Consider the following 25,262-nt stretch of genomic DNA (forward strand, 5'->3'; position numbering starts at 1 on the left):
AAAGTAAAGTCCTCAAATTAGTCACTTATGTCTAGATATAAAAAGTAGCAGTAATTAAGTTTAATGGATTTTTTTCAAAATTTTACATTGTTAGTACTAAATATCTAATGACACAGATTTAATTTTGTCAGATGACTATCTCAGCATCTATCCAGCAAGACATTAAGCGATGTCAAAATTTATTTTTAAAAAGCTCTGGCTATTGATGATTTACAATGTATTTTCTTAGGAAACCAATGTTCAATTTTGTATGTTACTCCCATTCTATGCATGGAGGAATCACTTATTATCACTGTAATTGTTTTGATTGTATTACTTATATATTTTTGTATGCCAGGGCTGGCAATAGGCCAAAGTGCATACAAAGGGGTCAGAGGACAACTTGTAAGACTCAGTTCATCCCTTCCACCATGTAGGTTCCAGGTAACAAACTGAGATTTGTCAGCCCTGGTGGCAAAGCACGTTCACTGTTGGGCCTTCTCAATGACTTTACAAACTGAATCAGTAGTATCTAAATGTAAACAGATATTATTAATATCAGATTCTCTGGTTACTTGTTCATGCTTTTTCTTAGTATCAAGATCACGAACAGGTACAGGATTAATCATTAGTTCACATTTCCTAAGGATCTTTCTCCCTCTGTTTAATATACATTATTTAAAATATTTATGGGTTGGTTCCAATTGTGTCACAGCATGCATGTGAAGGACTGTGGCAGGATTTTACCTATACAATTAAATAATTTTACCTATACATTAAAATATTAGTGCAGCAAGAGGCCTGTGATTGGACAGTGCAAAGGGAGGCAGAGCTAAGAGTGGCAGAGAGAGAGAGCGTCTCAGGAGAGGGGAAGAAAAAAAATCAAGATAAAGGATGGACAGGAAGAAGATCTTGAACCAGCGTGGCTTTAAATAGCCCTAGGTAGATAATTTCATATAGGGATAGAATGATTTCATATAGGGATAGAATGATTGGGGTAACTTGTCTATTCTAGGTAGGCAGCTTGTACCATTCTCGATTGGACCTAAATCTATTATAGTGTGGGCATCTTGTGAATTGAAATTTTATTGATATATAAATCTGACTAGTTAATTATAAGCTTCAGAGTTTTATTTTACTGGGTTGCTGGAAGATGGGACTGCCAACCCCAGGGGTGTTATGGCTGTGAAGGAACTAGCAGCTCCAGAGACAATTGAACTGGAGCTGGGAATACCATGACTGGCCCTATGGTGGCTAGAAAGGGCAGCGGGACCATGCTGGGGCTGAGAATTGCTGGCAGTAGCGCAGGAAACCTGTCGGTTCCCCTTATTTATAATTCCCACAACGAAGGTCATAGAAAAATTTGTGGAAGTTGGTTCTCTCCTTCTACGAAGGGAGGTCCCAAGGACTGAGCTCAGGTTATCAGAATTTGGCAGTTAGCATTTTTACCTGCTGAGCTATCTTGCCCCTTTGAGTATCTTTTATTAAAGCTGCCGGGGCTCTCATGTTATTACTAGCCCAAGTATTTTTTCTTAATTTATACCTATGTACTTGGCCTGTTGGCAGTGACAATCATTATTACTTCCTGCTTACTGCCAGCTACATTGTGTAATTTTCTCTTCCCTGCCTTGTTTCCCTAGAAAAAGTATCTAAAAGCTTAACAAAAATAAATTTTTAATTATTCAGGTATTTTTTTTTTGCTTGCGATATTTCACATTTCTCTTTTGGAGTGTAAAATATTTGGTATTCAGCTACTGTCCTTCTTGATGACCAAATTCTCGTCTTTCAATGGAAGGAATTATTTCAAGTTGGATCCTGATATGTAGGCCACAAATAGATTTCTTGACTTATATTATGACAATGTGTTTCAAGCTCAAAGGGCCATTTGGTTCTCTTTTTCTTTAACCAGTGACACTTTTCTCAATTAAATAACATATTGTGGAGATGACTCAATCACATGACACTTTGCCTTTGTGGTAAATTACTTAGAAAAGATTCAAGAGAGCAATCTTTCCTGCAGTGTTACTAACTGTATAAACACTTTCATATACAATGGTTAGGTAAGATAAATAAAATATTCCTGGCTCACGGGAGCATAAGCAACTTGCCAGTCTTCCAGCCTTATCTCTACCAAGGCCACTGATGAGATAGCCTGGTCTAAAAACATATGCTACTCTCCAAGTAGCCTTGGATTCTTTATTTATATCATTAATTATTTTCTGAAATCTAAAGTTTTTGTGGGATATGAGGATGTGTCTAAAATTTTGGTAAATTCTGCTATGTATAGGATGGGCTCTTCATGCAAAGTGTACAAACTTGGTTTTTGTTTCAGGATAATTCTTTTCCATTAGAAAGTTCATTGTTTTTCTATGAACTTTTTTTTTGTGTCTATGCTTTTAATAATTATTATTTGTTGGGTGGTATCTTCTTGTATCTTATATCCACTTATGGAGTTTTATTTTATTTTATTTTATTTATATTAATGTTTTTATTGTGTGGGAGTATGTCTGATTGTGTAGATGAATATATAGTACCATAAATTCCTAACTGTATACTAGGAAATTATACAAATAACTTGCTTGATAAATTAATGCTCAACTTTCAACTAATCTACTTGTTAGAGTGTGGAAATTTGTCAGTATCATGGATAATTCATAAGATCCTATTCTTTGTCCATAAACTGCATGTCTTGACAAAAGAAAAATGGAGAAATAACAGTGTAAGTTTAGATATTTTTCCCTAATTTTAACATTTTCCTTATTTTTTCTTCAATACACAGTTGTTTGATTATTTAAGCAACTAGATCTGAAAAATCACATTCATACACCACTGATACATACATAGGTCTCGAAGAATTAACTGATCACAAATTATTTTATAATCTTTTTAAGTATGGAAACAGTTCTTATGATTTATAGCTTTTATATACTAAGTGTGCAATGATAATTTTTGATATCATGCTCTGTAATAATAAATTAGCAAAAGATTATAACTAAAATTTAAGTAGTGTCTCCAATAAAACACTATGGCTATGCCCATAAACTGATTTTTGAACAAAAGGCATGACCAGGCGCAATTTTTGCTTCTCAGTAATTTTCCAAATAATTTTAAGAGAGTGTCTTCTCATCTAGCATTATCTGATGTAATTGTTTCATATCTTTTCTCTGTGTATAAATTAAACCTATTGCAATTATAAAGTCCAAAATACCTTGTGTCAATGGTATTGAAAAATTGGTGGCAGGTTTAGAAGTTAATTTTTAATTATAATTCAAAAAGTCATAGAAGAGGAACCTTCTCTATATTAGTTATCTGAGCATCCATGAATAGCCAAATGGCTCATTAGCATTTGTCCAGGGAAGTCACCACAAAGTAGAAGATCAGATGTCTAAGCTGCCATGATAAAGCAAAAGTGAATTCAGCCTGTTAAGAGACTTGTGGGGATTCATTTTAAACCCTTCACAATATTTCCACATGAAATGTAAACCTTATGGATGATATTAACATGGATAAAATTCTATTAATATTATGTGGCTGTATTGCATTTTCTTTATTTAAGTGAATAGTCGTGTGCAAATATAATCATCGTATGAAGAGAAGAGTTTCAGTGAAAGATAAAGGATATTCTCATTGGAAGCAAGTCCTGTAACATCTTCCCCAAGTAACAGAAACTAAAATTAGAATCCCAACAAAGGTTACACAGCAGATTGGAAGAAAACAGCTCAATTTCCAAGTAGAACAGAAGATAAAAAAAGAACATTGTTGGAACAGCCACACATCATCATCTGACTACTAAGCTGTCAGAGCCAAGATATAGAAAACCTGATTCAGCTTAGGATGCAAGAGAGGATATGAAGATTTCCACTGTCCTTCCTCCACCCCCTAGTAAGAAGACAGAGGCCTTGCTGCATCTGTTCAGTCTTGACAAAATTCTTTGGTAAACACTGCCTAGAACAATGTAATCTTCCATACTATCAACTCTACAGTGTGGTTCTTTAGAGAAGGTTACATTTTCCTCTTGGTTATAGAATTTAAAAATGTTACCTCTAATTACAAGAAAGCATCAGGCACTTCAGAAATCAGTTTGGTATTTTATTTCAATTAATGAAGATGACTTCATTTATCTAACAAACCTAGTCTTTCTGACAAGAGAATCAAAACCATGATTGTATCTTAGGCTGTGGGGCTCCTTACTCAGAGAAATAGTGCGAAAATATTCTCTCAAACCTTTGCTTGAACATGATTACTCACAGATAAAATGAGAATTGATAATTTTTATAGAAACAATACATGCTAGTAAATTATTGCCTAATCAGAATTAAAATACATAACTAATATATCAGGAGTGCTTTCTATATTATCAGAAACTATACTTCTGAAAAAAATAATAATATGAACATGAGATGTATGTTCCTATATCCTAACTTTGGATAAGTAATTCTTAAATTTGCAATGTATTCTCACATTACAATATGCATAAATATGGACAGCAGTCTTATTTATAGTACCCAAAGTAGAAAGTAAATTGCTATCTAAAGAAGAATATGTAAGAAAGCAGTGATTTAGCTACAGAATGGAGTTTGTTCCTTGATCCACAATAACTATTGCTTTCAGAAGAGCACAGGGAAGCCAACGAGGAAACAGAAAAATAAGTCTATTGTGTGCACTACTGAAATTAAATTAGGAGATTCTAAAAGATGCATAGAGAACAGTAACAGAAAGCAGTTAAATACTTACTGGGGGCCTTCAGTAGAGGAAAACAAAAATTATTTGAGATGAAAACGAAAGACTTAATGATGATTGTGGTGATACAAAAATAACATTGCAAGCATTATAATACTTCAGATGATCAATCTTAATGTCTGGAAGATAAGTTACCCATAGTGATAGAATGGATGCAATGATCTGGCTACAAAGTAAAGTGATTCATGAAAAGTAAACATTTGAGGCTGGCCCTACGGCTCAGTAGGTAAAATGCTTGCAACAAAAACATGAGGACCTGAGTTCAGATCCCCAGGCCCTAGAACTGAGCTTCATAGCACACGTTCAATATCTCAGCATTTGGTGAGTAGACAGGTGGATCCGCAGAGCCACTTGGTCTAGGCAAAACAACAAGCTCTAGGTTCAGTGAGAGATCCTGTCTTAAAATATATGGTGGAAAGCAATGAGAGACAATACCAGGCTTGCACACACACACACACACACACACACACACACACACACACACACACACACGAGAAAGATCTATAAAATGTTATCAGCCTTATTTTACAATTCGAACAATATTTATAGCAATGTGTAATGATTCCTCATTACATGTACTCTACAATATTTTGATCAATTTTTTTAATCTATAAAATTCTATAGTGATGAAATGAGAAAAAAATCTTCTCCTACAAAGTCAACTCCTACTCTAGCAACAGGAGCTAGGCTGCTGACAGAACTTGATTGAACAGGAAATGCTTTTCCAGACATTTTGCAAGTGAAGGATCTGGTACAGATGGTGCCAAGCTCAGGTTTTAGGTTTCAGGCTCTAGCAGCCCAAGAACTAAGTGTCCAGATCCTTTTCCAAGGTACACATTGTCTGTGATTAACCACAGTACATCCTTTCTCAGAAATAAATCACATCTAAACTTTAAGTTCATAGCAGCCAGATTATGACAGGAAATAATGGTCTATTTGATTTCCTGTTTTCCAGGAACGTGGAATTATTTCTTTAAATAACTTGGATACAGAGTGCATTTACATGAGTTAGAATTAATTTTTAGTTATCTATTTTAGATTTCATATCTTACAAAATGTTAAGAGAAAACAATCTAGCTTATTTCTTCTATAATATTGATACTTTGATGTTAATCTAGAAGATAGAATAAGATAATGCTACAGAACAGGTCTCTGTTTTGGGAGCCCCTGTAATTAAACATTCCCTCGGTTACACAGTTGTCTCGGGCAATTATATAGAACACACGGAGAGAGAGAGAGAGAGGGGGGGGGAGAGGAAAGAGAGAGAGGAGAGAGAGAATCTATCTTCATGCTTTCTAAATTTAAGATTGAAAATAGAATGTGCTGTCTGTACGATAACCTGCTGACATCACACATAAATGCAAACTAACCAGCAGCTACTAGTGTTGTGAAGCAAGAACTGGTCGATCAATTCAAATCTCATGTCCCAGGGTATGTTTAAACTTTAAGCAGGTCCTGGTGAGATGCAGGTGTATCTTAGTCACATTAGGAAATCTTCCTTAAGGTAAGTAATAACAGTTACAATACAAAGTTTCTCTGAATTTTATTTGAGATTATATTCCATATGAATATGATCTTCAGCCAAATTGAGTACAAATGTATATGATTAGAATCATGGAACTATTGCCTCGTCTCAGGGAGTACATATCTGCTTAGTGTACAGCCAGTCACATGGTTTGGCATCAATTACTCTCTCTCTCATTGGTTGGGGTGACTATAGACTTTCATGAACCTGACTGAAGTAATCATGATATCGGCAATGTCACCAAAGAATGGAACATCCCTCTTTCATTTGAGAAATAAGGATTTTGAGTGTCAGTGTTTGAAACTGAAAAAGTACCTATATGTTTTGTGTGTATATGTGAGGTATATGCTTTGATAGTATAAGAAACATAACCTTAATGTTTTGTGTGTAGATATGAGGAACATGCTTTTACACTATAGGAAATGCAACCTTTATGTTTTGTGTGCAAATGAGGTACGTGTTTTTATAGTATACAAGTTAACCTTTATGTTTTGTGTGTATACGTGAGCTACATGTGTTTATAATTTTAAAAGATATAATCTTTATGTTTTATTTGAATATGTGAGACACATGTTTATAGTATAGGAAACATAAACTTTATGTTTTGTATGTATATATGAGGTATGTATTTGTTGTATAGAAACTTAACTTTCCTTTGTTAAGTTCCTTGTTTTGTTTGTTTACATAGAGGATATTACTCTGTCTGCTTTTTGTGCAAGCTTAGCTTAGCATTTTGTTCAAATTAAAAACAATGCTTTTAAATTGCTTTAGTTTCTGAGGTTAAACTTAGTAACAGCCTGTATATTTTTATGTTTTATTAAACTTTTTATACAATAAAATTGAACTTTATACTACTCTTCCAGTATACTACCTGTTGCTTCACCCAGAAAAGGGATCTAATATTAAACTCTAGGGAAATAATTGTTGATGCATAAAAACTAATATTCACTATAGGTTTTATAATGTTAGTAAGGGGGTTTTATAATGTATAATGTCACACAAAGTGAATGATGTTTTAAAAGTAGATAATGTCATAAGGAATCCTAATGAGAACAAAACAAATCAAGTGTGTATCTTCTGTTGGCATTTGGGGTACTTATCCTTGCATCACCCTGAAAAGCCACATTGAACAATATCATTTACATGGAGGACCTTGTGATCAGGTCCAATGTGGCCAATGCACAAAACACAGCCAGCTGTAAAAGGCAAGTGTAGATCTACAGTGTTTGCAGCAAAAAATGCAAATATCCACATATGTCTTCTACTTCACATTTTTTGGCCTTTCTGACTTCCTTCCTTTGAACCTATACCCACAGAAAATTATTATATGTGAGCTTAGTGATTGTTAGTATTCTGTCTAAACTCTACCTCCCCAGTTACCTGGCAACCGCCAGGTAGGCCTGATCCACTATAAAAGTGGCTGCTTGCCCCCTCCTCACTCTCTTATTCTCTTACTCTTACTCTCTTACTCTTATTCTCTTACTCTTATTCCCTTACTCTCTCTCTTACCCTCTTGCCTCTCTGTCCCCTCCCCCACCTTCCTCTCTCTCCACGTGGTCATGGCCAGCCTCTACTTCTCTTCTCTCTTATCTATTCCACTTTCCTTTCCCCACCTTTGCCCTATCCCCTGAATAAACCTCCTCCCCCTTGGAACCGTGAGGTCTGGAGTGGTCTGTTCTTAAAACTAACAGTGATCTTATTCATTCATTGAATTAAGAACCTGGTTATTGTTCAGCCATTGCCTGGGTTCTGTGTGTCATCCTTAAGTAGAGCAAAGTAAAGGAAGATCTATATTATTTTTAGCCAAGGTTACCAAGTACCCAGATCCAGACATTGTCCAACTCTTCATAATAACACTACTTAGCTAAGGAATCTAATTTTCAAATATGTATGGCTGATGGAATTAGTAGTATTCAACCAGTGAATGACTTGTGAAGAATAAAAATAATAAGATGGTATCAGAATAGTGAGTCTAATACACATCACTGCAACTAAAGAAACACAGAGGATGAATGGGGCAGATGAACTCTTATGTTGAGCACAGGACTAGGGAGTTTCCAATCTGAACCTATTATCCTCTTAATTGAACCTCTACATGTCTCACATTGGCTTGGCCCAGTTTTCCAAATTTTTCTTCAAAGAGCTTGGTTTGTGCTAGGGTCAAGTTTCAACTCTGAAAAAGAAAAGTGTTTAATTGTTTCTTCCTAAAAGCCTACAAATTAACAATGAACTTTCAGTCCCAAGATATACTAAGGCATTGATTACTAGAAACTTGAAAGGGGGTGGTCAGGAAGGGTAGGAAAGGAGAGAGAATAGCACTTATTCATGGATTATGTTCTGAAACAGCACAGTAAAGACATATACACTTTGATAGTTTAATATCAACTTGATACATCCTATTTAACTATTTCAGTTCTATAACTGCTGTTTACAATAGATAGTGAGTTATCACATATTACACTACAGAAACATATAAATTAAAATAGCAATTAATTTTTTAAAATCAATTGAAACATAGACTAAAATTAATTGACTTTTCCTATGTAAGTGTTTTTTCCAGAAGAAATAGCACACAGTGTCCAATCTATTCCAAAAGTATTCATAATGTTTATGTTTTGTGGGGACCAAAGTTAATTTGTAAGTCCTACTTGCCCAAGGACAGATAATTTTCTATAGTGCTGGAGGATGTGGTTTGTGGAAAATAACAAACCACACGTATTTTCTCCCTGAAACAAATTTGTTTGACTCAATTATACCAGATGTACTTGATCACATATAGGTGGCAGGTCTACAGGCAAGAAATAACACAGTATGTAAACTTGCCTAGGATTGGATTATGTGAGAAGTATGTTTGAAAATATTTTAGCATATACACTTGCCTATGATTGAACCTATTGAGTAATACAATGACCTTATGGGCTTGCCTTTTAAAACTTTGGTAAAATGTTACTTCTTGTCTTGTTCTGGGAACCCCAAAATTGTTCTGGCCAGAATCAATTATCTGGGCCAGTATTTAATTAAACCTTGCTTCAAATTGGCTCACATCATGTAGAACTGGTGCTGTGTTGAGTTTCAGGTTTAACAGTGAATTTCAAGATGTTCCAAGGTATACTTGGACTTGGTCCTATCGTAGGTTGATTTATTTTTTGTTTTATTTTGTTTTTTAAAATTTTTTTTATTAAAACAAAGCACATAAGTAATAGAAAAACAGCTTTTATCTGTGGTCTAAAGGACCATATTGTTATTGCTCTGCTTTATAAACTGCTGAATTTCTCTTGTCATGGTTATATTTCTAGATAGTTTCCTAAATAAAAATATACTTCAATAAGATGAAATAGACTTTTGATTGCGGGATTCTTTTATTTCCCTTTTACTGGGACATAAGAGTAAAGTCCAAACAATGAGTGGCAAGTGGTTTACTGACAGATATTAAATCCCTGAAAAATGTTCTAAAGGTTCTTTGTTGTGTAGTGATACTTGCCAAAGAGAAATGCTCCTTTTTGGGATGAGGAGGAAAGATCTTAAGACTCATGAGATAAAATTTCTAAGTCTCAGAAAATTGAAACTTACCAGTTACTGTTAGCATAACCCCAAGGAGGAACCAAGGGTTCCTCCTTGGGGTTATGCTAACAGTAAATAATGCTGGGAAAAAACAGACTTGAATTGGCCAAGGTCACTTGACGGTCAGGTCAGGCTCCAAGTTCCAAGGATGGTGCTGAGGGATTCACCTTTCTCCCATGCTGGGATGTGCTTTTCAAGTTATCTGTGCCTTAAGTCAGCTGTGGTCTTGTTCATGGCTCCCAATCCTTCCCTGGTTCACTACTTGAGGCTTGCTTGGAATTCTTTCTCAGATTTGCCTTGGGTATCATGTCTGAAGTGAGTAGATACTTGCTTACACTGCCCCAGAAAAACTAAGCAATGCATTCATGTTTATAATAATTAAACTGAATTGTTCCAGCTGTTGATAAAATCAGAATAGAGGAATTTAGTAATTTAAGATAAAATGTTTTTGACTCACAGAATATGCTACCTCATATTCTGTCAGAAGCTTATAAAGAAAAACTAAACCTGGATAGATTTATGTATTTTTTTCCTTTTTCATTTTAAGGTCATGGTACACTACAGTGAATGACAAATTGCTCATACATAAAATGAAAAGACACTAATATAAAAATCATATTTCTCAAATATGATGATATATTTTAGCTTCAACTAAAACCTAATCCCTGTAATTACTTGATCACTAGAGTCTAAATATATCATATTTTGAAATAATATATTGGTTCAATATTAAAGGACATATTTCATTTTGTCCTCATAAAATATGTGCTCATAATTCAGTGCCCCAAACTATTCATTATGTTCTACTGCTCAGATGAGACCAGCCATGCTATCATTTTAACCCTTTAGAGTTGAGATAAGCAAGACAGAAGACCACAGGGGGAAAAAAAAAGAATAAAATTGAGCCATCTGTAATTTATATTTCATTGCCTTTCAAAGCGAGTGATATGTAATCCAATAAAGATGGATAGTCCACATATCTCTGGAAGTGTTGATGAACAAGGAAAGACTTTCTAAAGAAGTAAAGTTGAGAAAGAAATACTGTTGAGATTCTTCCCACTGCTGCCCACTGTATCTGGCTACAGCTGAGGTGGAAACTGCTGGGTCTGAGTTCTTGAGTCTGTAGGGTTACATTTTATTACTTATATTATAGGACTCAAACACATGTCTATGTAGCCAGCCACACATGATTGACAATGAGTATGGCTTTACCCCTTCAGGATCTGAGAAACTATGAGCCCCTTTGATGTCAAGCAGAGTCCAGGATGCTGGGGTTTACCCCAGCAATGCCCACCAGGCAACAACTTCTCTTTGAAGGATTTTAGTTGATTTTATTGTTGATGAAAATCAATTTTGCCATACAATCAGAAAGGATTTACTAAAGCAACCATTTCTGAACACAGATCTATGATGGAACAGAAAACTCTCATGTTATTAGCACATCAAAGAATTAAAGTTTGCCTCGAGAATTATTATATTTTCATATAATACTCATCCCCAAACCCCTTTCCTTTCAACATATACCCTAGCAAGTTGCAAAATTTCTAGCAACCTTCTTATTAGATAAGGCAAAATGGCTTTCATTACAATGTCATTTATTTGCAATGGCCATTTATAAATTCCATTTAAGGAGTGCTTTCATGCGCTCCTGATTGTGTAGTCTTCTCTTGGTGTGTTTAGCTCCCATGATTTTCACTAATCTCAGTGATGAGTCTTCATGGGGATAATATACTTGTTACTCACACTGTCTGAAGATGAGCTTGTACCATCACTCTCCTCAGTTCCCCCTCACTGACTTCAATATCTGCTCCACTAAAAATAGCAGCCTTCCATCTGGAGCTGCAGTAAGTTACCCCAAGACTGTGTGCAAGCAACAGCTGGTCAAGCCTGCAGCTCTGTGGCTGCACAAGATTGCCCAGCTATGTAGTTTAATGAAGGAAATTGACTTTCAAGAAATTTCTAAACTGTCAGTTACTTTTCTTGAGGTGTTCTGATATAAAGCTAACATACTGGGTTTTTTTGGGGGGGTTGTTTGTTTGCTTATTTGTTTTCTGTATTTCTCCAAGAATACAGTATCCCAGCAGTTTATAATGTTTTATTTGTTGGAGCACAATCGAAGTAATGTCCCATGGAAAATAATGTGTTGGAGAACAGTGAAAGAGGCTCCAGGTAAAATGACGGAGCACCTTTACCCTCAGGGTGGTTTGTTCTCTGGATTATTCCTGGACCTGATTTCATGACTCCTGAGAGAAATATTTACATTCAATTTATAATAAATGTTTTTTTCCTGTTGAATGTCAGAACATAGATAGCTATAGAACCCAATCTGGTCAGGTAACCCTGAATCTGGATATAACCTTCTGCCTTACTTATGTGTTTTCCTAGATATAATCCATAGTACATGCAAGGCAATTGTGTTTAAGTTGGTCTGTCCTGAGAAATTTCTTGAGAAAGGACTGCCCTGTCAATATTTTGTATGTGCTCCCTGGCGTTTGTCTACATGTTTTTCTGAACTCAGACAGCCTTCTTTGGATCATTGATTTCTGTGTTACATTACTGAATACACTGAAGGAGCTGAAAGGGTTTGTGGCCCGATGAGGAGAGCAACAATACCAACCATCCAGAGTTCCAAACCACCAGCCTGGGAGTACATAGGGAGGAACACATGACTCCAGCTGTATATGTAGGGGAGGATGGCATTGTCAGGCATAGGTGGGAGAGGAGAACCTTGGTCTCATGAAGGCTGGACACCGATTAGGGGGGAATTCAAGGGTGGGGAGGTGGGAGTGGGGGTAGGTGAGGGGACATCCTCATAGAAGCAGGAGGAGGGCGAATGGGATAGGGCGTTCCTGGGTGGCGGGGAATGGGGTAAGAGGATAAAATCTGAAATGTAAATATAATATCTAATTTTTTTAAAAAAAGAAAAAAGTACACTGGAACTGAAGTAAGGTAGTCTATAGCATTGGACTGTAGTCTGACTCATTTTAGGTCCCCAGATCCCAAGTCCAGCAGACAAATCTGCACAGGTTGGCAAAAGTCAATGATTGTTTGTTCTGGCATGACTCCTGGATTGTTTAACACACACTATCTTTCAAAGATTCTGTTACCTGACCATGGGAAAGAAGCCATTATTAGCAAGCAGGTTCATGTTATTGTTGTTAGCCTGGGTCTCTGCCCTTTACTTTTACTTTTTATTGCTTATTTGTTCTATTTATTTATTTATTTATTTATTTATTTATTTATTTATTTTTGCTTAAAGGATATTGGTTAAATTTAACTAAGTTGAAAAATAGCATTTCCCCCATTGTCACAAACAACAAAATAGTATGAAAATATTCAATTTGGTAAGCCTTCTGAGATACTTCTAGAACTCTTTGATATATTACACAATTAACTCTCTAGTGATTCAGGAATAAACCTTAAAACTTACTGTTTTAACCAAAAGGGTTAAAGGTCCTGCACAGTCTCTGCAGACAAATCCAAGTCAATATGTCTTTCATTGCAAACAATCAACCTTGCCTTAATTGTTTTTAAGGACAATATTAAATGGGTCAGCTGTACAATTCAATTAAAGGCTTAATATTTTATAAAACACAATATTGAATTTATCCTTGAGACTATAGTTAGAATAAATATTTGTGACTTATTCACATCTTCCTTGGTTTAGATAATTAATCAAATATCTCATTTCATCATGAGATGGCATTCAAGTTTAAGACATACATTATGCATTCTACCAGTAGCATATCAAATGCAGAAATACTGTCTGTACAATTTCTGAACAAAAGTCAAGTAGGTGGCTTATTTGAATAATATAATGTGGAATCATTATTTAGGGCAATCATGGGAGGGATACTGAGCCGAGCAAAAGGCTCTATCTGTAAGCACATAAGGGATAATCCTATCAATCTTCAGTTTTTCCTTAATTAAAAAATTAACTGTTTATTGGCTAGGTTTTTATCAACTTGATACAAGCTAATGTCATGGAAGTAGAGGGAACTTCATCACCCTGGTATGGAAAGCATTTTCTTGATCAGTGATTGATGTGCAGTGGGAGGGTCCAGCTCACTATGGGTGGTACTACTAAACCTGGACAGGGGTGAGGGTTTCATAGCTCCTATAAAAAAGGAAGCTGAGCAAACTCTGAGGAGTAAACAAAATAGAGTCTGTTCTGAATTCCCTTATGATAGAAAGTGATTTGGAAGCATAAGCAAACTAAACCCTTTACTTGCTCAAGTTGTTTTTGGTCTTGGTGCTTATGAGCAAATGTGACAGGCTATCACAGTCACAGGAAACAATCTAAAACAATGGAGAAAATGTTGTTCTCCTTAATGATCACTGCATCAAAGTCGCACTGATTCTGATACATAAAGACAAACTGAGCAAAGAAGTAAAAGGAAGTTGACAAAGTTTGGTTAATCATTGTTTATCCATTCACATGCATCAAAAAATGTCCCCTGTCAACACACACACACAAACACACACACACACACACACACACACACACACACACCCCTCTCTTCCTAGTAGACTTATAACATCAGCATTTTAGATTGGTGAATACCAAATCTCTAAACTCCATAACAAAGCTGACTAGACAGTTAACAGTAAATAGTCAACAATAAAGCTTCTGTTCAGAAGTATGTAGATCATGGGTATGTATAGGAAAGAAAAGAACTTAAAAACAAAATAAAGGCCTCAGAAGTCATCTAATGAGGAGGAGAGCACATCTGCAGAGACTGGGAGTGGAACTGAGAGGGATACATGAGAACCAATTGCAAACCAGTTTGCAGGAAACTTTACCATAGTTGTGGGCTAACAATCTGAATGTATCCAACATAACAAATTCACTAAACTGTGATGTTCGTTGCTATGGTTATTAGAAGGTTAAAGGTAAAGGTACATGTTCTTCCTAGAACAATTATGTTCCACATCCTTCCTCTCAATTCTGAGTGTTTCATGGTTGGTTCTCTGATACCTGCCAATTATCTTGATCTGTGTGTCAAAATGAATTCAGTTATATATTGTTTGCCTCTCCATCAGGATATAAATTCTAACAGGAAAAACATTATTTATAAACTGATCATAGTATGTTTAATGAATACTATTGAAATTACTACATATATTCAAGCCTATTAGATAACTGACTATATACACATACCTATATATAGTCATTGCAAAATTAGATGAGTTTTACTTATCTATTTTAAAATATCGTAACCAAATTAAATCTGGTCGTGTTACTAAGACGCAAAGTAGCAACAGAGTCATCTATTGATGACTCTTCTTGAGAATAGTTTTAATAAAATGTTTACTATGAAAAAACTCTTCAATTTCATGTCTGTGATTGTGTTTTGCTAATTTGTTTATTACTCTTGAAAGTCATGGCCTAACCAAATGTGAGAAAAATCTTTTGCATAGTATAATGCAACACTATTATTAATCACTTCATCTTGTCTTATTGTATTTTTTATATTCAATTTTGTAGTGGAAACAGAAAACATTCTAAGCAGAACCAACTATGTTCGAAGTGTCACAATAATTAATTAGAAATAGAATTTTAGTAATAAGGAATATTAGTAATTAAACTCAATAGAAGTTTAATGGAAGCAAAAACATTTCCTATTGGATTTTCACAGAATTTTGCTGGTACTTAACATGCCTATAGGGAAGGGCTTCCAATTTAGTACTTGATGAACAGAAAAATGTCCAAATATATGGAGATGAAAAATATGCACGTATCCATTTTAAAAGTCAGGAAGGGATGGTATGGAGGTCCCTAACGCACAATGCTAATCAGGCCATTTCTATCCTGGGAGAATGAAAACTTCAATGAAATATGCAGATAAATCAGTTAGCTATGTCTTAAGTATAAAAAAGATGTTAAGATACTGCAGAGTTTACTAAACCTTACAAGAGTAATAATGCCTAATCTAATCCTTAATCCTGGGAAAAGCACACCATTTATAAGAACTTGACAGAGATGGAGAAAAAAATCAAATTCAGATATAAGGTATTATATTAAATAATTAAATATCCAATATTAAAGAATATTTGAAAATATAATTAAAATGTATACATTTCATCTTATTTAAGAAGAGGATATAAATTGGATGCATGTGACAGCTGGCAAGGAATTATCACATCAACAGGCTCTTAAATGTTCACGTTGTTTCTTCTCAGTGGGAACAGAGTAACTAGAATGGAGGAACCTGGCAACAATTTATTCATTTCTGAACCCACTACTACAAAAATTATGAAATTATTGATCAGTTTAGTGACTTTTTTCATTTTAAATTCATCCATTTACGATCTTCCCTTAGTCGTTTAAAGCTAACACCAATGCCTCATTTTCTCAGCACTCTCATAGTCAAAGATCGACATCTGAGCTTTTCATTTCCCAAAATAGTGTAATATATGAAAGGATAAATATAGAATTTGGTCAAATGGTGCAAACTGTACACAGTCCACTGCTTACCAAATAATTTTTTCAGGATTCTTCATGACTACATCTCCACAAACCCTGAATTCTAAACTGACAAATTGCTACCACTTTAGAAAATGGGTAGTTAGTAGCTCAGATGAGAAATAAATTATTACAAACATTAAACTTGATATTCCTTAGCCTATAGTTGCCTTCAGGTCAGATGACTCGTGTAATAACACCACTGAAACCTTTCAAGGTATAACCAGTATTCTCCTGTTTTCAGATAAATATATGGTATGACCTCAGCAAACGGGATCCAAGGGAAATAGCAGAGAGAATCCAATGAGCAAATGCATGGCATTGCATGGTAGAAGAAGGAAAAGTATTTCAATTAGGGAATTTAGAAACCTGAGCACCAAAATGGAGAGCCGTCCCACCGAGGATTTAAAAAGTGTAGCAATATGACAACAACCTACAAAGAGAACTACAAAAGGCAACACAGGAAGTATGTCCTGAAGAGGAGGCAGGGGGATGACAGAAGAAGAGAGTGACATCAGACTGGGCAGCAGTGGGGTACCAGAAAGCAAGCCTCATATAAAACAGGGAAAGCCATCCCTTCATTTTATAAACAGGGCTCCCAGCATTGCTGGGAGAAGACACTACTTCAAAGCTCAGTACCTTTGCTTTGTCGCGCATCGAGCCTTTGCCCAGGATAGACATTTTAGCACCTGTTTCTTCTTGTAGCCTCTTCAAGGAGTTTCCTCTTGGTCCAAGTAATTTCCCCACAAAATTGAACTAAAAAACAAAATCAACAGAACGTCTAAATTAAGAAAGAGTAAAGTATACTTTGTATCAAGTATAACTAATGATTACAAGTTGTTAAAATTCACCATTAAGAAAAATTATGACGTGTACCCTCATACATATGTAGACATTTGCACATGTACACACAAAAGCACTGGAAATTAATTGAGACTTCCAATCCTAAAAGCTCTTAATGGAATATTACTACTTCCTAAAAGAGAGCCAAGATCAATAGTACATTGAAAATATTATTTATTCAAATAATCAAATAAACATATATCATCTGGCAAAAATATGATTACTCAAGTAATACAAAAAGTTCTTCAAAGCAATAAATATACCACATGATAGACTTAATGTTAAAACAACATTAGAAACAGTTTAGTATGTGTATTCCTTTAAAATTCATTCTCTGTCTGTCTCTGTCTGTCTCTCTCTCTCTGTCTCTCTCTCTCTCTGTGTCTCTCTCTGTCTCTTTCTGTCTCTCTCTGTCTCTTTCTGTCTGTCTCTCTCTCTCTCTCTCTCTCTCTCTCTCCTCTCTCTCTCTCTCTCTCTCTCTCTCTCTCTCTCTCTCTCTCTCTCTCGGGCACATATGTGTGCATGACCCTGTACTCAGGTACACATAGAAGCCATAAAAGGGTACCAAATTAGTTGGAGCAGGAGTTACAGGTACTTAGGAGGCCTTGAAGTGGGTGATGAGAACCAAACTTGAGTTCTGTAGAAATGCAAAACAAGGTGGAATATTTCTCCATCTCTGAGATATAAGTTTTACATTTTATTTAATGTCAAAGATATAGAATGCAGAATAATATAAATATTAAAAAATAAGAAAAAGGTTTTTATGTACTTTATATACATAGAAAGTCAATGGTGTCAGTAATACATATTAGCACAGATTTCCTACAGTAATATAAAATCAATCTCTTTTCGCATATCACCAATACATAATTTGAAAATACATCTTTTGAGGGAGATAATATTTATAATGGACTAAAATATTTTAGGAATAAATATAAATACATAAATTCATAAATTCAAAGCCATTGGAGAAAACATAAAATATAATACTATAGATATTAGTTAGATAATTATCTAGTTAATAGATAACATTAGATAAATTGAAAGGTAATTAAAATTAATCAAATTAATGAATATGGAAATATATATTCCTAAATTAATTTCAACTTTAGGTGTAATGAAATTCTAATTACAATAAGGATTTGGGTTATGAACTAGGTCTAACATTTCTTTGAAAAAGTGAAAGTTTATAGCAGACAAGTGAAAGCAAAACAGTACACAGACATTTTTATTGCACTAGTTTATCCATTCCAACACTGGGGCTCAAACTTAAGCAACATCCTATTCTCTTTCTGGGCATGAGATTATACCTTCTTGCCCTCACAATACAGTTTCCTTAGAGAACCTGGAAAGCCTTGGACCAGGTCTGGGAGAAATAGCTAAAGCAGTCTCTTGGTGTGGTTAAGTCTATTTGACTGCCTTAGAGGATGTCTTATGGGTTAGATGCCCTTCTAGCTGGGTAAAAGTAAAACATAGAGAAACTACAGTTTTAAATTAGGATGATCTATTTTAACAAGCTGCTTCCCAAAGGTCTTAAATACCAGCCAACCTGGAGATGCACACATCTGTCCGATTGCATAATGTGCCTTGTTTGAGTGGGATAAAATGGCAACAAGCACCAACTTGTGCCTTGGAGCTGAGGGGAGGTTAAACGATTTAGGAGTTAAAGTATACACACCTCCACTGTGTTAGGCATGGATACCAAATGATCCCTGATGGAGTACTGGCTCACTTTACCATGTGCATGTACTCATGAAGAAAATGTAAGAATGTTTTTTTCCAACTTGCTGAATGACAACATAGGTATGGGGAATGTCACACCACTACGCTGCCATAAACTATATTTTACTCAGTAAATATATTTCTATAAAATCAAAGATGGAACATGAAACAATTATTTATCATCTTCAATGTTGGAAATGTAGAATAAAAATGGACCTTCCATTTTTTAAAATTTCTACAGACTTACATCAATGAGGGGAAATGCATCTCATATATAACAGACTGTATAATTACAAACTATGTGGTAAATGCTCTGAAACTAAGTAAAGATTGAGACCTGGGAGATTACAGAAAGAATTGTTTTGACTGGGGGAAGTTATGAGATACATTCTTCCTTCCCAAGGTCAGTTTTAGGTCATATAATGAAGTGATTTGATGTCATTGAGAAACTACAAGGCACTTTAAAAAGATATAACAAGGACATATATTTATTTCATTCAAAGCTGCATTTATGAGGCTCCATGTAGGCACCAAGATTAACAGAATAGAGATGCCAGTTTCAAATGAACAAATAAACAAGTTCTATGTGGGAAACTTTTGGATGATATGCTCTAGAATTTGAAGCCCTAAGAAATGTTAGAGCCCAATATAGATTCTTTAGTGTAAGTTGATGAGCAATAAAATCTGCAAACAGAAGATTAGCCAACGCAGGAAATACAACAAAAGAAGAGGGAAGCTAAAACCAAGACAAAGGAGATATGAAGGTGTTGGCCATAAGGTATGCACAGGTAAAATCTTGGGGTAATCTGGTAACTCTAAGCTGTAACAAATTATATATCCTTGTTTAAATCTATAAAGCACAACAAAATATATTCACAGCAGACACAAAAAAAGATAATTTACTACTGGCAAAATAATTAGATATGGAACCAAGCATTTGAGGACATTTTGAAAGATTTCAAAGTTGGTGGCACTGTTCTCTAAAAATATCTTTATTATTTTTAAATATTATTAGTCATGGGCTTATCTAGCCCAATACCATCTATATATGCTAGAGTACTAGGTTCTTTATGAGGTGGTTGAGACATTCTGACTACATGAATGAGATCCAATAGCTTAAAAATGAGACCTACAAGAACATACTCATCCTATAGACTGTGTAAGGACAGAACAAGAAGGTATTATCTATCAAGTAAATGGCAAGCTCTCACTAAATATAGACATCAAGATGCTGACATCTCAATCCTGAATTCCCACAATGCTAGATCTGTGAAAAATAAATAAAGTGTGGGTTTATTTTTTGAAAAATAAAAACAAATGCATTTTTTGTTTTAAAGAAGCCTGAATAAAATGTGATATACTTGGATATCAATAGCCCTGATTAAATGTTATGTTTATAGTTATAGGAGATAGTTATAATTAAATGTTAATTTTACATGGGAATAGGAATGTGGACTTCACTAATATCTGAGGTTTGAGGTAGTAAACACACATGAACAAGACAATACTTCATTTGTTTTCTTTTAATTTTATAGTTAATATACAGAATGGTGAGGTTATAATATTTGCATGCATGGAGCAGTCTGAGATTAGGCTCTATATTTTGATTCATCAATTGGTCATATTGTTCTGAGATTTACAGAACAGTCCTGTGTTGTGTGTATACGTGTTCACTGAGAAACCATTTTGGCTAGAATGTTCAAGGTCAGTTTTAGGTCATATAATGAAGTGATTTGATGTCTTTGAGCAACTATTAGGAACTTTAAAAATATATAACAAGAACATAAGATTTATTTCATTCAAAACTGCATTTACGAGGCTTCATGTAGGCACCAGGATGATCAGAAGAGAGTAGAGACTCCACAGTTTCAAATGAACAAATAAACAACAGAGCTTTAGCAAACAAAAGGTCCTTACAATTAGGAATAATTTTTATAAGTCATCACAATAACAAACATTTTGGGGGTTCTAAGAAGCAAAAAAGCAATAGACTGAACAGCGGCTTGGAACAGTTTTTAGGAAGATGGTGCATACAGTCAGGATGGACCTCCTGGCTACCTTGACTCATATGCATATCTGCTTTTCTGTCTAGGGCACCTGTGCACACAACTCCTGTTCTTTAGAATGAGATAAATGCCTAGGCTTTGAATCAACAACTTTCTGCTCTTAGTCTTTTGCTACTCTGTTCTAGAAATCCACCATCCCTCAGCCCCAAAAGGCAACTTCCAGATACACCATCTTCCCAGCAGGTGGGCATTCTCACTATCTGGGCTAAGTCCAGTTGGCATTTGCTTGATGTTGGTCCTTGGAGAACAATAGTCAAATCTACTTGTGTTGCTTAATTGCACCGATAATGAACACGAACAAAGGCTTAATTTGTTAACTTCAATCCCATTCTGCCATAAATAATAATGTTCGTATATGGAAATAGGTTATCTGTGAACTGGAACTGGAAGCTATAAACAAAATGAAGGGAGTTAAACTAATAATGCAGTAAGAAAAATGTCATATGATCTGGTGGTTTGAGAGTGGGACAAACAGACTACATCAGAGCTATGAGGTGACAATAGGCATAGTGACACCTCTGAAGAAATAAGAGAGACCACCTCACCTAGGGATCCATTCATCTGCAGACACCAAACTCTGGCACTATTGCTGATACCACAAAGTGCTTGCTGACAGGAGCCTGATATGGCTCTTTCCTGACCAATACAGATACAGATTCAGCCAACCATGCATTGGACTAAGCCAGGGGACCCCAATGGAAGGAAGAGTTAGGGGAAGAACTGAAGGAGTTGAAGGGGATTGCAACCCCACAGGAAGAACAATAATATCAACTAACCAGCCTCCCCAGAGCTCCCAGGGACTAAACCACCAACCAAAGAAGAATCCATGGCTCCAAATACATTTGTAGCAAAGGATGGTCTTATCTGACATCAGTGGAAGGGGATGCCTTTGGTCCTGTGGAGACTTGATGCACCAGCATAGGGGGATGCCAAAGCGGTGAGGTGGGAGTGGGTCAGTGGGTGGAGGAGCACCCTCATAGAGGCAAAGGGGAGGGAGGAAAGGGGATATGGAATGTGGTCTTTGTGGAGAGGCAACCAGGAGGGGGAATACCATTTGGAATGTAAACGAATACAATGATTAATTAAAAAAAAAAAAAGAGAGAGAGACCAAGAGTGCTATCATTCTAAGCACATTCTTTAAGGGAGACAAAAGTCATCTAAGTGTCCATTTGTGCATGCACATGTAACATTACTGTATGGAATTTTAATGTTCAGCAATGACTCAACAAATGTGACTCATTAAAACCATTTACCTGATACCCTGTTTATAAAATCAGTTTTGACTTTACTATGACCATGTTAACTTTTAATAAATACAAATGGACAAAATGTGGATTTTACATGACTGAAAAAAATGTACAACTTGTACCTTAGAACTTTATGATTATTATCGCATATAAATAATGATGACATTATGAAAGGAAACTAGGTGTATCACTTTATTTGTTTTGTCAATGATCTTAAACATTTATCAGAAGTGCATAGCTTTATTAAAGAATTATATTACTATTAAATATGCAAAGCAGTGATGTTTCAATTATCACATTTATAATTTATTTAAATTATATTTTTTGTTCTTCTAGGTAGATAAAGAATTCTTATAATCAATTTCTCAATAATACATTTGAAATTGCTAAATATTTGACTTCTAAAAGAAAAGCATCTTAATTTATCCTACACTGTATTTGAACAATGAGAAAAAGACTACTTTGTAATTATGCCATAGAAGCCATGACAGTCATTGAAGGAAAAATTTAATTCATGAAAGTGTGTATAAAATGCAGTCATTATTCTATACCTAAGATCAAATATTCTTAAGAAATTATACCACAGAAAGTACATTCAATGTACTTTAGTTTCAACTTCCGTGATGTTAAAAGGTTTTAAAGTGCTTTAATGCAAAATGGCAAATGACATGTTTTAGAGAAAAATCAATATTTTTTTGCATTTGGTACTAAAAGGGAACACTTTTGTGTGTCATTGTTAGGAGACTTGCTGTTACACAGGAAGCCAACTATATTTTTAAACAATTTCTTCAAAGTTTTAATCATAATCATACTTCACCATAGGCAAACTACATCCCAAATTGATGAGAAATAATGATAATAGAAAAAAATCTTTTAGAATAACATGTAATCTGTAAATAGTTCCTTCAAATCATGAACAAACATTAGTTTCCCCTGATCCTTTATAGTCTGTCCACTGTGTAGGTCTTGAGTTTCTCAGTTTATAGATTTCATCATGTTTTATTAGTTAACATATTGAGACTGCTTCTCTTAAGAAACATACATTTCCCAAAATTGGATATACTATTATTTGTAAATGAACACATTAACAATTATTTTATAGTACAACTATCAAAAATGGTTGGTTATATTTAAGTTTGACTCATAGAACATGAGTCAGAAATCCTGTGGAACAATTCCCACAAATCAAGAATTATTATTTAGCCTGAAGTCATGCATCAGCATCTGTGAAACTTAAGAATTTTCTGCTAGATAAACTTCTATGACCATCGAGTTCTATATACAAAGTTTATGAAAACAATAGTATAACACATGAGAGTCTTAATGATTTTGTATTTATCAAGTGAACAGGAAACAATAGAAAAAGTAATTTAGCTAACTAAATGTAAAAATATAATATTATTTATTTTAAATATTTTGTACTATTTGTTTCACTCAGTCAACTGAAACTAATGTCAGATTTGACACCTCAAATTCCACTAAGATGCATTTCTTCTACGAAGGCCACATCTCCAAGCAGCATCACCATCAGAAGACCAAGCATTCAACCATCTGTGATGATGAAGTACATCTCATTCAAAACATTTCAAAGAACTTTGATAAATCAGAATTAGCATTACACAGGAATTATAGTAAATCCATATTGACCCATAATGTCTATGCAAGGAATAATGAGGTAGGACAAAAGGTTATTGCCAATCATATATATATATATATACGAATTCCACATATAAGGAAGATATTCATAACTAAATGCTTATAATGTCAAACTTTGAAAGAAAATTACTAAGAATGTAACTCTAAAGTATAGATTAAAATTATTGTCTATGGAACCTGAATGTGGTGGTGCTGGGAGGGTTTCTGAGATGTGAGCATCTTTCACTGTGATCTTTCTTGTGGGCAAATTCAAACGAGATACAATGTGTTATAAAGTATATAAGACTAGGAAGGGAAATGTGTATTTTAAAGCAAAGTGAATGTTGAAATTTAATATAAAAGAATTTGAAATACATTTTAATGGCTACAGAAACAGAGATTATCTACTGCATGTACTAATATGTTGGATGCCATGATTTATAAAGCAGCATTCCTCAAAGTACGCTGATATACCTGATATTTATTATCATTGTAATGTGCCACGAACCCCATGAAATATTTCATATCCATTACCCTCCTTAGATCATAAGCCAAAACCACAAAGAATATACTAATTTGTTATTGACATGAAAGTATCAAAAAAAACTGATACAGCTGCTACCAGGATTCACTTACCATGATAGATGGTATGTACATAAGCCTTCCATCTTTAAGTTGTTTTTATTGAGATTTTTTTCATTTGATTAATCAGATCAAGAGGTAAAGTATTCAATAAAATTATTAATAGTATGAAACTACACAATTAACTCCAGTCTGCTTTATGCACTACTCTTGCCTTCCTTTCATTTGCCATTAGATATTTTTACTGTTAATATTGAGAGGTTTTTACATCATTGGGGATCTGGTGGGACTCTGAAAGTTCCTCCAGGCAGGAAGTTAAGCACAGCCACTGTGGCTATAGTGGCTCATTAGAGGCCTTCTCCGTGGTTCCTCACAGCACAGCCCCAATGACACAATAAAGTCCTTGGGTTTCCAAAATGGCTTTATTGGCATGATGGGTGATGGTTGAATCTGGATGTGCCCTGTGAAACTCAGGGCAGATTTGAGTTAAAATAGAGAGGAATTGAGGGTGGAGAGGCTGGAGAAGAATGCTTAATTGGCTCTGCCCTCTGGCCTTCAGGCATCTCATTAGTATGTAAATCTCTCTAGGGCCTGAGGCCTGTAATCATGCCCTCTACCTGTGCTCTTTGGGTAGGGCTTCATTGCCCTGAATGTGACTGAACCCTGTAGGTCAACGGAGTTCCATGCCACATGTTAGGAGCCTGGATTCTGGAAGCACAGCGAAATAGATGCCCATCCCTTACAGGCAATGGACATCTGTTGGGTCTCAGGGCTTTCTAGCCAGTGCTTTGACCAAAACCCAGACCCTTTTCATGTCTTTACACATCATCATATATTTTTGAGGAGTGTGTGTGTGTGTGTGTGTGTGTGTGTGTGTATTTGTGTGTGTGTACATG

General features: G+C 35.1%; 1 protein-coding gene across 4 annotated transcripts in view; it reads right to left on the reverse strand.

Moving 5' to 3' along the window:
* The window catches only part of Khdrbs2 (KH RNA binding domain containing, signal transduction associated 2), a 496,703-nt gene that overhangs the window by 334,546 nt on the left and 136,895 nt on the right, over positions 1-25,262 (reverse strand). For all 4 annotated transcript variants that reach the window (XM_076915127.1, XM_034522053.2, XM_076915128.1 and 1 more), the window contains one exon: positions 16,911-17,027. In XM_076915127.1, the coding sequence (XP_076771242.1) occupies positions 16,911-17,027 (117 nt within the window). The remainder of the gene's footprint in view (positions 1-16,910; positions 17,028-25,262) is intronic.

This window comes from Arvicanthis niloticus, chromosome 17 (genome assembly GCF_011762505.2).
Source record: "Arvicanthis niloticus isolate mArvNil1 chromosome 17, mArvNil1.pat.X, whole genome shotgun sequence".
Classification (NCBI taxonomy): Eukaryota; Metazoa; Chordata; class Mammalia; order Rodentia; family Muridae; genus Arvicanthis; species Arvicanthis niloticus.